This window comes from Glycine soja, chromosome 18 (assembly GCF_004193775.1).
Source record: "Glycine soja cultivar W05 chromosome 18, ASM419377v2, whole genome shotgun sequence".
Classification (NCBI taxonomy): Eukaryota; Viridiplantae; Streptophyta; class Magnoliopsida; order Fabales; family Fabaceae; genus Glycine; species Glycine soja.
Window position 1 is genome coordinate 53,621,380 of NC_041019.1, and position 15,421 is coordinate 53,636,800.

Here is a 15,421-nt window from a genome sequence, read left to right on the forward strand (position 1 = left end):
CATGTCTTAAACACCCCCCCCCCCCTCCCTTCAATATATTAAAAGATATAGACATTGTTTTCTTACATTTTTAAGTATAAATGTGTGCCGTAGAAATATTGATTATTTGAAGAAATATAGAAGGTTGAGAAAATTTGAAGAATAAAACAATTAAGTAAAAAATCAAATTGATCAAGAAAATACAAAAAATTTATTTATTTGTATTTTGATGACAATTATTATTACTTTTTAAAAAAATTAATTTCTATACACTATCACAGTAAAAAGTTTTATTCTATTAATCTATTAATATATGTTTTCAAGATAGGCTCAACTTGTTGCTTCGACATGTTAGTTTTTATCATCGAGTTCGACGACATTGGTGTGAACGATAAAATGATTGTTTTGGAACTTCAACATTCTCTGGTATCAACGAAGGGATTTACGGGGAATTGGGGTCCAATCCAAAAGCTAGGGTTTTTCAAGCTCAAATTTAAAATTAGAAAAAAGAGAAAATCAAGTATTAAAAACTAAGAATGAATTCATTGACGTATGATAATGATAGAGTGAGGTGTTTATAGGGAGAAAATAGGCTGATCAATAATGATCAATCAGCACTAATCTAACAGACTAATAGTAACAAGTTTCTAGTATTCTCTTACGATCAAAATTAGAAGATATATGATTTTTAAGGAAGTTAAAATAAAAATTAGCAAACATATCAATACATAAACTATTTATTCCTCGAAAACTTTAAGTTTATACTAACAAGATTTTTAAGTTAATAAATTTCAGTTAAAATTTAATACAATTTAAATTATAAAAAATGGTCTGTGAATAAAATAATAAAAACACATTTATTTAAAATTTTAATAAAAATGCAGACAAAGACTAAAGAAATTTAAAAAGGGCAATAAGCATTTCCAACCCTAAATAAATTAACCTAAAATCAAAGGCGAAAGTAATGACAAAGCAAAGAAAGCATAAATATATTCCAACAAGATTCTATTTCTAGGTGGTAACTAAAATGAAACGAAACTTTGACAAGTCTCTAAAATAGCTCTAAACATAATTATACATAATACTTTAAAATAATACAAAGAAAAAAAAAACATCAAGGCAATAAAATTTATGTCAATGTGCCTATCTGTTGCAGCCTTGACATTAAGAGATTGGTACAAGGGGGGAAGAAATACATCTCAACAAGAACTGTTTTCTAAGCAGTTCCAAAGATGAAAAATAAGAACCTGTCAATTTATAACTTGCTTCACATCACATGCATCACGGTCACCGACTAGTGTTCTTATGACACATTGGGCAGTTTGTGTACATGTGAAATATTACAAGTCCAAAATGATTTTAAAAAAGGGGACTGTAAACAACAAATGAATGATCTACACTAGCGTTTGCTCTATCTGGTGATACTCAAGATTGCGAAGAACAATTCTGGCGAAGATTTTTGCTTCAAGTGGGGCAGTTGCTGCTGCGGCTGCACCACGCAGAACTCTTGGTGCTCCCAAGCTCTGCATGAGGCTAGCATGGTGCATGGCATGTCGTCCACCAGGAATTGTAAACTGCAATTGAAAGATCAACACATAGGAGCATCAAAATTCAAATCAAATATAGATATAAAGAGGAAAATTAAGTATGTTGCTACTTGCTATAGTTACCTGGAGAAGAGCAAATGCTGCACAAGCCTTGAGTATAGATGATGGATTCCGTAGCATAGTGATGAATCTTCCAATTTCAGCACCACTGAGAAACAATCAAATAAAATACAGTAGATATTCCAAAATAAATAAATCATGGACAATTGAAAAAGAAAATGTTAATGAAAATAGAACTATAGGGGATAAGCACAATCCTTGGAAAACATAGAAACAAAGAGAATAGGAAACATAATGAAGCTGTCCAGCCTCTATGCATATATGATATATTATACATCTATGACTAAGGCAGAAGAGAAGCTATAAACACAATCCTATCCCACAACACACCTAGCAGGCATTACACTGAAAGAGGCACAAGCCACAAAAATTTGACCTCCTAGCTTTTATGTAGTAAACAGCATGCTGAAAGTAGGATTTACATAACAAACACATATTAAACCATCATATAATAATTTTGTAACTCCTTCTAGTCTTAATGGTTCATGAATTAAACACGTGGGAGACTTTTTAGTTAAACATTGTCGTTGAGTAAAAACTGCACTTTGAAAGAAGAAAACAAAATATTCTTTCATGAAGCAAGCATTCAGAATATGATTGGTCGAAATATCCACTATATGCCCATACTAAATATATAAAAAGAAGAGTGTAAGTGCTAAAAACTTAAAATTGTATGCAGTATTGCAACAAATAAAATTTTGACGCTGAAACCACGAAAACCGGAGAAGCAGGCAGCAGACAATGACTTTGCATCATCAGAAAACAAGACCTTTGTATGAGGTAGTTACAACTGTAATGAAGAGAGCTACTTTTACTAGTGTATAAGGAGGAGGAAAAAGATACCTGCATCTCAAATGTCCTGCTTCTTGAATACACGCACCTTCAGTAACCTGTGCTAATGCTGCAGGAGCAGATGATGCAGCAGCAGCCGCAAATGCTTGTGGATCAGAGAACATAAGGACAAAAGCTTCAATGTGTTTCAAAGCCATCCTTCTTGCTCCATCCAAGCTCACACTCTTAGAAATACTTTCAGATGAAGTGCCTACTAAAGCATATTCATCCATTCTGCAAAACATATCATGATGCTCAAATAATATGCATAAAATGATCTCTTATACCAAGTTTCATGGGTTAAACAATTTATTTTACCACAGTAAAGTCATTGTCATTTGCTTTACGTATTCATTCTACTATAAATACAAATCAAATCAAATATGAAAAGAAACAACGAAACCAAAGCTCCATCATATCTCCATAATAAATGTAGTATCTCAACAAACTTCAATAAAGGACATTAATCAAATAAGAAAATAAGCATTCTAAGAAACAAACCAAAAGGGTGATAAGCACACAGCACGTTTTAATCAAATTAATTACCTCCCGTCAAACATGTAAGCCAATGCCAACGCAGCCATGAATCGTGCCATTTTTGAAACTGATGAAGAGCAGAGATCAACAAGTGCGGATACTCCACCTTCCTCTACTATTCTTAGAGCATTGCTAGCATTGAAAGCCAGATTCCATAGTGCTCCTGCGGCAGTTTCATGAACATCCTGAAAGTGAAAAGTGGTTTGAATTTAATCAGAATTTTACATATATAAACAAATAAAGATGGTAAAGAAAAAGGAAAAAGAAAAAAATAATATATATATATATATATATATATATATAATGCTTGTGAGATGAGAAATACTTATGAGCAAAATATGAAGGAGCCAAAGCTCACATAGTATACACAAAAAAGTATTGCCCACAAGAGGCTAAAATACAAATAAAGAAAGCTTAAAAACAACAAGACCAGATATTCATATGGAAGTTCATGATACATTAGAAGATGCACCAGCTGCCAAGAAGACCAAGGCTTTTGGCGCAATGGTTACACTTATATAGTTATATGTATATACGTATGCAACCAAAGTCATTAGTTGTTACTCTTTCTATCATCAGATTCATGTGGGGAAAGGTTTAGTATATATGGTGAGAATTTCCAAAACTAAAGCTGTTATAGATGTAATATAAATCATTCATGTATCTTCACCTAACAACTTAAGCTTTTGGGATTGTTGGTTTATGACAAGGTATAAGAAAATCTATGATCAAATCTCTAGAGTTCAATCCTTGCAACCCCCATTTCTCTAATAAAAGGTTTAATTTCAACACAAGAGAGGTAGGCCTGAGAATTATCCACACTTCAAGCCCAAACAGCTCTTGCATGAGAGGGAATGTTAATTGTAATATAAAAACCATTCACATGTCTTCACTAAACAGCTTAAGCCTTTTGTGATTGTTTGTTCATGACAACAATAACTCGAAGCAACCCTTTTATCATAACCTAGAGAAGTCACTTTATTAAAAACCAAAGGAAGATGCTGACAACAGCCTAGCAGCAAATATAAGTTGTTCTGTTTAACCACCTGTGTAACCCAGATAACAAATGTTACAAACTATGAATTAATATGAAAAAATATTAATAAACCCTAAAAGAGAAAAAGACTTGTGGAACACACCAATATAAGTGCAAACAACTACTTTAAAGCGAATTAAAAGAATGTAAATAATGCCAACAATGAACAAATCAATACACCAAAAAGGGATACTTTTTCGGCATTTTTATGTACTTGTCTAGCACTGATTAATAAACATATCCACAAACATCAAGCATCAAGGGAACAAGTTACCTCTGCTTCAGACCGTGCAAGTGCAATCAGAGGTGCAACACCTCCTTCTCGTCCAATGGCAACACTAAGCAAACAAAATCCATATATTAGTCAAAGAAAAGAAACAAAATCATGTGTTACAAGTAAGAATGTTTTAGAAGTTACCAACAAGGGTTAAAACCATACAAAGGGCACATTGAACTAGAATCATTTATTTTATTAGAGAAAACTAAGAACTATATGGACCAGAACAGGTCCCCTAATTCATTTTGCTTTTGAAAAAGTCCGTTGGAAACTATCTATGATGCAGTTAAGAGGGTAAATTGCAAAGCATATGATGATTAAGGAGAGAATATTTACACTATGAAGAACTCAATAGATATTAAACTACTCACACATGAATAAACAAGTCTTAATTTCCCATTTAAGTTGAAATACCCCACACTTTTCTCTATTTCCAAACAGCAACAACATCTCATAAAGATGATGGGCACCTTCACAGCTATAGGTTGGAAATGGGACTTTAAATGGAGAAGGCAACTTTTTGATGATGAGATGGAAATGGCTGTAAAGTTTTTACAAGATTTAGAAGATATCAGCATCCACCCGGACCGAGAAGACAAGTGGATTTGGAAGGAAGATGCATCAAGTGTCTATTCAACAAGGAGCGGGTACAAGAAGCTTATGTCAACCCAAACTGATGAAAATCAGGATGGTGTTTTTACTGAATTATGGAAGGTCAAGGCTCCTAGCAAAGCTGCATTTTTCGCATGGAGACTACTCAGGGACAGATTACCATCGAAAATGAACTTGCGCAGGCGAAATGTGGAAATAAATGATCCCACATGTCCTTTCTGCAAATATAAAGATGAGGATGCAATACATATATTCTTTACTTGCAGCAAAATAATGTCACTCTGGTGGGAATCAGTATCGTGGACAAACACTTCAGGACCACTTCCACAGAGCCCAAGAATGCATTTCCTCCAGCACGTGCTTTGGAATCAAAATGGCTCTAGTTCTCAGATTTGGAAATGCTGGTGGATCTCCTTGACCTGGAGTATTTGGCAGCATCAAAATAACATTGTTTTTGAAGGGGACAGTTTTAATGGTAGTAAGATACTGGACGATGCAGTGTTTCTTTGCTGGACTTGGCAAAAAAATCTGAATAAGGATTTTGACGTATCGTTTCATCACTGGTCCAGCAATATGAAGGAGGCATTTATGTGATTAGGGTGGGAATCTATATGTATGTTGGGTAGTTGTGGGCCAAGCAAACTGTCAGAATTATGGTTTCCTAATTCAATTTACTCTATATTAGGGAACCATAGTCCTGCTAAATTTGGCCCAATGTGTAATTTCAACAGTACAACTTGTACTGATTAACATATAATACAATATTATTTTCGCTGAGTAAAATATCTATATATATATACAAGGAACCTAGTCACCAGAATAAGCACCAAGACTAATTACATAACCAACATTCCATCAAGCCTTTTTTCGGTGAATTCCACCAAGACTAACATATAATGAGCTTATTTAGAACCACCTCTTGGGGAATTGATGAAGACATCTATAATTGGTCATTATATGACAAAGCTAGTGGTGTGGTGATATCTCCTGATAGGATATATTCCCTAATGAAATGACGGTCTACATCAACATGTTTGGTCTTTTGACAAAAACACCAGCTTGGAAGCATTATGTAAAGCCACTTGATTGTGACATATAAGCATCATTTGTATAATCTCCCCAAATCAAAGCTTTTTCATCAGTTGCTTTAACCAAATGAGGTTGCAAGTAGCTGAGACAATGGCTTGGTATTTTATGCACTTCACATTGCAATTTCACTTAGTTTCTTACTTTTCCAGGATATAAGATTGCCACTATGAATACACAATACCTAGAAGTTGATCATCTATCCGTAGGAGAGACTACCCAATCAGCATTTAGTATCCAACAATTTGCAAATGTCTTACTCCCCTATGTTCATAGATTAGGCTTTCTCCCATTGCTCCTTTATAATTGAGGATACAAATCATGGCATCACAATGACCGTCACATTGGGAATTCAACAGGATATGTTTGGATGGGTAACAATCCATAAGTTTAGTTTCCTAACCAATATTTTGTACCTCCCTGGACCCAACAATAATGGCTCCTTGTAATCTGCTTAAAGTATAACATATAATAAATCCATATAAGTGTATTAAGAGTTGACATACTATCATGATGTTATCTTGATTCTACTTCCCTATTTCCTTGTTTTCCTTCCCTGATTTCTCTTCTAGAAAGTCAACGCCAGATAGTGCGCAGCCAGCCCCAAAAATGCTACAGTGGGATGGCAGCTATTCTCTCTCTCTCTCTCTCTCTCTCTCTCTCTCTCTCTCTCTCTCTCTCTCTATATATATATATATATATATATATATATATATATATATATAATGTAATAATTAAATGAAATGCATATAAGTAGAAATAAAATTTATATATATTCTGTATAAATATTTTTTCTATATTTTTAAATTTTATAGAGTACTTTATGTTTTTACAATAGTATAACAAATGATTAATTATAAAAAGAGGAGAAAAAAAACTCTCCGGCGAAAATAGTATTTATATATGATTAATATTGTTGGGTTGGAGAGTGGCCAATTTAAGATTTGGGCCCAATACCCCACTCTGACCCAAAATACAAGACCTAGACCCATAAAGTAAAAGAAAGTGAGAAACCCTAGTTTCTTTCTCTTTCTCCCATCAGCCACCATCTTCTTTCAGAAAAGTCCTTTTGCCTAATCTTTCTCTGCAACTCTTTCTGTCTCACCGAAATCACAAGAAACCCTAATGTCTCACTTTCTCTTTAACTCTTTCTGCATCGTCAGAGTTGCAGAACATATTTGTCTTGCAAGAAATAGCAAAATGTCTCTGCCTCTCCTGAAAAGTAAAAAAACTTGACACCTCTTTGGAATCACAACCACTTATGCCCATGAAAATGGTAGTTTAGCTGCAAAACACGGCCACTTCAACCACGATGACAAACTTGCAATGCATTATCATTTTGTGTCATGCCATGCCTGTTCCTAATCTGCAACCGCACCCTGCGAATCACCGCTACAGCAGCATAATTAACTACTTAGTTTCTTGTTTCCTATTTTTAATTTAGTTTCCATAGACAGTTTGATCATATTATCTTAATTCAATTTAATATTTAATAATGATTATAAAGGCGAGGAGCCTCTGGGCACATTGGGGTACGCTTGCTTTTTTTAAAGATTATAAAGAAAAAAATAAGAAGAAAAAAAGAGCAGAAAGAGGGGTGGGGAGAAACCAAAATCAGAGGCTTTATTTCAAAGGCCCAGAACAAGCCCAATATGAGTTATAGAAACAACCAGATTAATATGATCCACAAACCAAAATTATCCTAGAGTTAGAAACCAACCCAAAAAAAAGGAACAAGACACACACAACTAATAGCAATCCGATAGAAAAAGGTTGGCAATGGGGAGAAAGAAAAATCAAAACAAGAGACGCGTTAAACTCAAAACAGGGGATGTAGAGAAAGAAAAGAGTACGTCATGCTGTGTGGCAAAGTAAAGGTGACACGAATCAGTCGGCTGAGTGAGAGAAGAGAAACATTGCTTAAAGGGAAAAACTTTTTAGGGCGAAAAACCACGAAAATGGGTTTTCTCTGCACTGGGCTTCCCAACCTACAATGTCACGGGTCTTCAACTCAGTGAATTTGCCTGTCAATCCTAGTATGATCCACTCCACAGCGATCCCATTCAATTTTACAAGTAAAAATTGTAATTTTGACAACATTGTCCCATATATATGCTTCTCACGTAACCCTCAAATTTTTTCCTTCATTCTTTAGACTTAGCTAAGCCATCACATTTCCCACTAACCTTCTGTAAACGATCAATCCAACAAGTGGTATAAGAATCAAAGGTCATGACTTCAATTTCTAGAAAGGCACAAAACTGCCAGAGGCAAGTTCTCTGAAGGGCAGGGGATGGGTAACTTTGCCAGTATTCTGCATTGACAAGGCTGAGGTAGGTGGAAGTCTGATTGATTAAAGCACTAGAACAAATGCACTTAAGTAGGAAAAAGTTGCACCTTGATTATAAGCTTTACCCTAGAGATTAGCACTCTTTCCAACAAACATAATCTCCACCCAGAATGTTCTATTTCCTAAAGAGGTTACTTAACTCAATACTTTCTTTCTCTTCAGAAGTTGAATTACAATTCCATTTCAAAAATGAAACTTGAATCAACTGACATTAGCACTTAGAAAAGAAAATGCACCAATTCTGATTGAATAAGATCCCAACATTCCAAAAAAATCCAAGCAGAAAAACCACCCTCCCCTCCTAAAATGTCAACTGAATAAAGACAAAGTTTCCACTGTTACAGATCTCCATCCATAGTGTTGTTCCCTGTTGTGCCACAATTGAACAACAATCAACCACCACTAAAAAGCCTAGCAACACTCATACTTAGCTTTTCCACTGCAAATATACCACATTTAAGATATCACAAGGATCAATGGCAATTGACTATCCGATGTGATTCCAATGCATTCCCTTGATGCCTTGCACTCAGATCATTCATTCCATATTTTCATTCAAGAGAATAAATGATTTATGCTAGATTTTGGCAGCAGACTAAGTTATTATGCTGAATTAGTGAGGAGGAATAAAGAAGACAAAATTACAGGATAAGTCTGAACCGATAGCACAAAGAAGTCTAAAATAATATGCAATTACAAAAACACCAGCATTCCCCACACAAAAACCAAAATTCCATCAGAAAAAAAAAGGATATTAATTATTAAACCTTAGGCCAATATGGAATTGGATGAAGGGAATGGAAGAGAGAGATTTGGAATTAGATAATCATAGAAGATATTGCAATAAGATCAAAAAAGAGTGAAATTAAAATATTAAAAGGAAAGGGGGGAGTGGTAGAAACCCTATTCTAAGATTTCCAAATTTCCTCAATAGCTCATCATAAAGATTTAAGTTCAAAATAAGAATGGAGATAGGATAACAAATATTGGGATTATGAAAGCAGGTGAGAAGATTCCAAAACTCTATCATTTTTATAAATTAAAAAAATAAAAGAAAAAAGGATTTTCCAAAAAGGAAGCAAGAATAATACGAAAAAAATCTACAAAGAAGCCTCTGGAACCCAAAAAAGGAGATAAAAAAATGAAAGGAAATTAGGGAACACAAGAAAGCAAAAGACCAATACAATAAACTCGTCTAAATCCAAAAACTAATAATACTACACTCTGAATTTTGAAAGAATGTAATCAATTGGATATAAAAGAGAAACATCATTTTTAGTACAAAAGTGGTCTACCCCAATACTCCATCATATATGATAAGAGTTTCAAAAAAAGTCTTAAGAATCAAGATTCAGGGAGCAATATCATTGGGATTGGAATAAGATAATAAACTGAACTCTTAAAAGTACCTATTAGTTTCCGAGACTGACAATCCCCACAGAGCACCAGCAGCCCTCTCTTGAAGTCCAGGGGAGGCATTAGCACAAGCTTGGGCAAGAGCAACCTATATAAACCACAATGTCAAAACATCAGCATACTAAACTTTTCAGTCTCCTACAGTTCTACATGATCAATGATCTGGTAAAAGGATTTACAAGATCCATAAAAAAGATTATTTTTCTTCAGAAAAGGGGAAAAAGATATTCATCTCTATAGCCTCTACATATTAACTGTCAAATAAAACTGAAAATGATTGTGAAACATTAATTCATAATCTTCAAAAAATTTATTGCACAAAATCATGATTGCAATAAAAATTAACATTTATCACAAATCATTTATAAGAATGTATTTTAAAAAGTCTAACTTCACTTTTATGATTGAAATTTGCTCCCTAAAAATGGATTAACTTCAATGTTCTTTCTCATGACATGGAAAAACAATTTGAATTAAGACACTTTATATCCATTCAAAAATGTATTGTAGAAGATTATTAACAGTAGAATATTATATCTCTAATATTGATGTTCTGCATAAAGGATGAACTGTAGAAGAAAGCAATTCCATTCTATCTCCCAGTCTCTTTCCGTCACTACCCCGCTCTAAATTCAACAATGGTTTATAGTGCAGGTTTGTCCTTTTTTCTGTCTCAGATTTTCAGTCTTTTGGAATGTTTTTTATCATCCCTTGTATCTTTCTATATCTATTTAATACTATCCATTTTTTCTATAATTCTATTTAAATAAAGTTGGCTTTACATGGTACAAAACTTACCAAGGCCTGAACTCCTCCAGCTGCAGCAATGGCCTCTCGATTTCTATCGTCAAATGACAAATTCCAAAGTGCACCAGCAGCCTCTTGCCTGAATAAATATCAGAAAGTTAAAGCAATGTTGGAGTGAATGCAATATTTTCCAAGATACAAGATCACAGGTCAAAAGAAGAAGCATTAAAGGTATACCTTTCATGAACCAATGATCTCACAAACTTAAACAGTTGGGTAAATATAAATGGATAGACTTGTGAAGCCAATTTCTACAAGCAATGCCCCTTTTTTTCAATCATATTGTGATTCAAGTCATTGTTTGTGAAGTCCATACAGAAGTTACAACTTTCAAGGTTAATATTAAATTTAAGTGAGTTTATCGTAGCAAACTTAACCAGGAGTGTTGAGAAATATAATTTATTAATACAGGTGTTAAGTCAGTGTTTTGTATCACAATTATTCAGAGCCTCATAAGAAAAACATATTCGGATGCATTTCCTCCATCTATCTTCCTCTATTCCTTCTAATCCTTTAATTTTTAATAAAAGCATTAAAGCAATACATAGTAGCATAGCACACGCACACAAAGACCAGTTTAAGAATACCTGACACCCTCATGGGGAGAGCGAGTAAGTTGAACGAGAGCCTCAAGAGCACCTGCTTCTTGTCCAACAGCGGCATTGTTACTGTTACTATCTCCATGGGCAGCTAAGTTAGCCAATGCACGAGCAGCCTGATATTTAACAGTAGTTATGTTAATCATCCTAGACCAATTCACTTCCATCCCTCAATGGAGAGGACAAGATTTGAAAAAACATACAACTGAAGAATCAATATTTAATTTAAAAAATAATGTGCATGCATCTGTAATTAAGGTAAACATGAAGACATGCCGATTCATAGGAAATGATATAAAGCATCTCTTAGCTAGATCATCAATAGCATTATCTATATTTGCAGAATCACAGCTAAGACATGCATTCCATCCCCCATGTGACACTGGCACATGACCATTGACCAGAATAAGACACAATGTAGACTACATCTCCCTCAAAACTGAAATGACATATTCAAGTAACTTCCGAGAGGTGTAACTGATGGTCCTAAATTTAGCAGAGAGAAAAAGAAAATCCATGCATATTTTGATAACCGCATATAGAAATTGTTGATTCATGATTCTTGTTCCACTTATGTCTACGTCATTGTCTATTAAGAATAGGAAAGATGAGACAATGTTATCAATGGCAGATGGCAGAATATGGCGGAAGGCCAAAAGTCTGCCATATAAGCATACCATTGTGGCCTATGGCGCTGCCATAGCTGGCCTCCCTTCACAAATTACCTATGGTGGTTGGCAAAAATCTGCCATGGCACTGCCATTTAATAACATTGACATAAGATAGTGTCAGAGAATATAAGTCCAAAAATTCAATAAAGGAATCAAGAAATGGACTGAAATTCTAGATGCAAGTAAACACCTTGTAATGCAATGGCACCACCAATGTCAACAGGAGTTAGGCATTGCTAAGCCGTCCAACTTCTTAGTTAAGGATTAGTCGGTAAAAATTCAAAATAATCCACCAACCACACAATTTTGTAGCCCCACACCTTGGCAGAGGAACAAAAGGGAAATAACAATTATTGTTGGAGAATCGCCTTAATTGCAGTCACCCCTAGCCCACCTTAATTGCAGCCTCAAGGACAGTGTTTATTCCTACATCGACTAGAGATATGGCTTAAATAGAGCTTATACAGCTTGAGTGGTGCTCACCTTACAAGCCAGTTTTATGGGATTGAGTTAGGCCCTAATTCTATGAATTATCTATCATGAACACAATCATAAGAGCATTTTAAAATAACTATCATAAGTTCCAATATTCAATTGGCAAGTATTATCTACCTAATAAAACAGCTTCAAAGATTTTAGCAACTGAACTGGATGGTACCCAAATAATAAAATGAAGTGCTACCTGCTCTTGCACTCCCTCAAATTTGCAGTTACGAGCAAGCATCACTAGAGCATGTACACCTCCTGCCGTTGCAACCTCTGTACTACACTTGTCATCAGCTGCCAAATTAGCCAATGCACCAGCCGCACGTTCCTGAAAAATAAAAACCATGTAATCAACCAACTGCCATATGCATTGTAAAACAGCAACTTCCATTACTGGATATAAGAAGCAATATAATGGAAGGCCCTTAACAAGCTCATAACCATAAAATCAGATAAACTTACTAAAACTCCATCTCCACTAGAGGACCACTTGAATATAAGATCCACTAAAGCTTGTATTCCACCAGCTTCAGCAATGGCACCCTATGATGGAATACTTCAAACTTTAAGCATTAAATTTCAACAAATGAAAAACTAAATAAGATACAAAATCCAAATTCCAACCTTGTGCTCTTCTCCAACAGAGAGATTCCATAATCCTCCAGCAGCCTCTTCAGCCACTAGCTTGTTCATTGACCTGGCCAACCCAGCAAGAATCTCAATCCCACCCTCTTCTGCAACAGCTTTGGCCACATTGGCATTGACGGACAAATTTGCAATGGCCTACACAAATTTAGAAAGTTTGGAGGACAAATACACATTGATTGTGTCAGATTTTTCTTAGCTCGGATTTCTAGTGAAATATGCATGTAAAAGGCATCAAATATTAAGAGTACCTCAACAAAATGCAAATATCAATTTTTCTGACAAAAGTACAAGTAAAAGTGACTAGAAATGATCAGGTTGACCAAATTATATACACAAATGGGAAAAAAGAGTACCTTGGCTGCCTCAGATTGAAGCCCTTCTCTCCAAGATTTTGCGAGGCCAAGTAGAAGGCGTATGCCTCCATCTCGCATAACTGCTTCAGCCCTTCCACAATCTATGCTAGCATTTTCGTCATCAATTACAACAAAAGTTGCAAGACCTGTGGCTGCCCTCTCTTGAACATCCTCTTGAGAACTCTGCATTAGACTAAGCAAAAGCGCTCCACCTTGTTCAACCCAGAAACTATCAAGACCCTGTTGGGGATTCTCAGCAGAACGCAAAAGTGTATGGGATAGCATCCACTCAAGCCAGGGTATAATTTCATTGAGGTCCTTATCATTATTCTTTGAGGTCCTCCAGTCTAAAAATACATTCTTTCCTCTCTTTGTATTATCAAAAAATAAAGAAGCCAGTCCTTTAAAAATATCAGTACGAAGGGAAATTAATAACTTGCTTTTATATTTGCTAGCAGAGAAGCTGGTGTCTTCTTCAAGGATAGGACAACTCAGAGCAATTAAAACCCTCAAATTCTGTGATAAGGATAACATTCTTAAAAGAGCAGATGGACCAATATCAGTTCTTGAAACATCTAACCCAATCAGGTTAGGAAGTTTATGCCAGAGATGGGAAACCACACCCCACTTCATACTCGATGTCCCCGCAACAGAAAGGAAACGAACTGATAACACATTTCCCAGCGCAACCTCATCAACATTCAGACAATCAATGAACCCAATATCAGTCAACTTTGAACAATGCTTAGCCAAAGCATTAATAGCATCAGCATTTACGTCCCTGATGCCTGATAGTCTAAGTTTATTCAATTTAGGACAGCAATGAGCTATTGCTTTAATAGCATCACTACTTATTCTCTCACAGAAATCCGGTCCGAGCTGAAGGCTCTCAAGAAACTCATGCCGAGCCACAATCACCGAAAGAGTTGCATCAGTAATCTTCCTGCAATAGTCACCGCTCAACTCACGCAAGTTCCTAGCTCGAAGATGAATTATTGCATCAGCAGACTCTGCCCCGCGAAACCTAAGCTTCTGAAGATGCACACACCTGGGAGCAAGCGACGAAGCCATGCCAGCATCAAACCTGTGCGAACGAAGATCCAGAGAACTCCACAAACATGGCGAGCTACCAAGAGACCTCCATGTCTTACAAGTTGACGACAAGCTAGCTCGATCTCGATAACTCAGACATGACAATAGCTGAATTACTGTATCATCAGGCAAACACTTCCAATCAACAACCCCTTGCCTTTGAGTTTCCAAATCCAAAACCTCATCTTGAACTTCAGGGAAACTAGACTGCACCACATTCCCTTTGCTTTTCCTCGCCAGCTTCCTCCTCACTCTACGATTCATGTCTCAACAAAATCACAGCAAAACCAACACCAACAACTTCAAACTCCAAACCCCAAATCTCCAAACCACTGAAACAATTCACCCATACAACAGCCTCAGAAAAATAAATCCAACAACCATTGGAAAAGATAACACCACCCTCCAAAACAAAGGCACCCCTCCACCCCAAAAAACCCTAGTCATCAACCAAAGTTAACAAATCAAAACACGAAAACAAACAGACCTGAAACCCCACAGCACAAAACAATCCAACCCCAGATGCCAAAAAACAGATTAAACCCATAATTCATATGCAGGCAAGAGCACAAAAAAAATGAATAAAAAAATGTTTTTTTTTTATCAAACCTGTGGACTCAAGGCATATGGTCTTTATTGCAAACACAAATCAGATGCATTCAATAGAAATTTGCAATGAAACTCAATGAAGAAATAGGAGTGAAGAATGAAGCAGGCTGAATGGGGTGTGGAGAGAGAGAAAGAGGATTCATAGGGAAATCAAGAGGGTGAAAAGGGTTGTGCTACATATGAGAGTTTAATGGAATGAGAATGAGGAAGAGAAAGAGAAGGGTAATTAGGTTACATGGAAGGGAAATGTGGGAAGAGAAGAAGACAAAGAGAATTACAGCATTGGGGGAAAGGGGAGCCAGGACAGGAGGAACGAGGGGAAGGATGGGATGGGAAGGAGAACAGACACGCTGTGAAACTAAAAC

At 35.8% G+C, this 15,421-nt stretch overlaps 1 protein-coding gene across 3 annotated transcripts; it reads right to left on the reverse strand.

The window, feature by feature from the left end:
• Positions 1 to 1,018: 1,018 nt before the first annotated feature.
• LOC114396147 (protein ARABIDILLO 1-like) lies at positions 1,019 to 15,421 on the reverse strand. Of its 3 annotated transcripts, none has more exons than XM_028358040.1 (13): positions 15,057 to 15,421; positions 13,356 to 14,779; positions 12,979 to 13,137; positions 12,817 to 12,897; positions 12,551 to 12,682; positions 11,186 to 11,313; positions 10,590 to 10,677; positions 9,785 to 9,879; positions 4,325 to 4,388; positions 3,024 to 3,199; positions 2,490 to 2,711; positions 1,650 to 1,734; positions 1,019 to 1,553 (listed from the first exon to the last, which is right to left on the reverse strand). In XM_028358040.1, exons 2-13 carry the CDS (start codon positions 14,709 to 14,711, stop codon positions 1,374 to 1,376), a joined length of 2,766 nt encoding a protein of 921 aa, XP_028213841.1. In that variant the 5' UTR covers positions 14,712 to 14,779; positions 15,057 to 15,421; the 3' UTR covers positions 1,019 to 1,373. The 3 variants fall into 3 exon arrangements, with proteins under 3 accessions (XP_028213841.1, XP_028213838.1, XP_028213839.1); XM_028358037.1 differs by having other exon boundaries at positions 13,356 to 14,886; XM_028358038.1 differs by lacking the exon at positions 15,057 to 15,421 and having other exon boundaries at positions 13,356 to 14,904.

Excerpts from the sequence above, each read along its gene's own strand:
- LOC114396147 (XM_028358040.1), bottom strand. The coding sequence starts at position 14,711 with ATGAATCGTAGAGTGAGGAGGAAGCTGGCGAGGAAAAGCAAAGGGAAT. Across the intron at positions 12,683-12,816 it reads CTAGTGGAGATGGAGTTTTA|GAACGTGCGGCTGGTGCATT; the intron begins GTAAGTTTATCT and ends TTTATTTTTCAG. Across the intron at positions 2,712-3,023 it reads GCTTACATGTTTGACGGGAG|AATGGATGAATATGCTTTAG; the intron begins GTAATTAATTTG and ends TATGTTTTGCAG.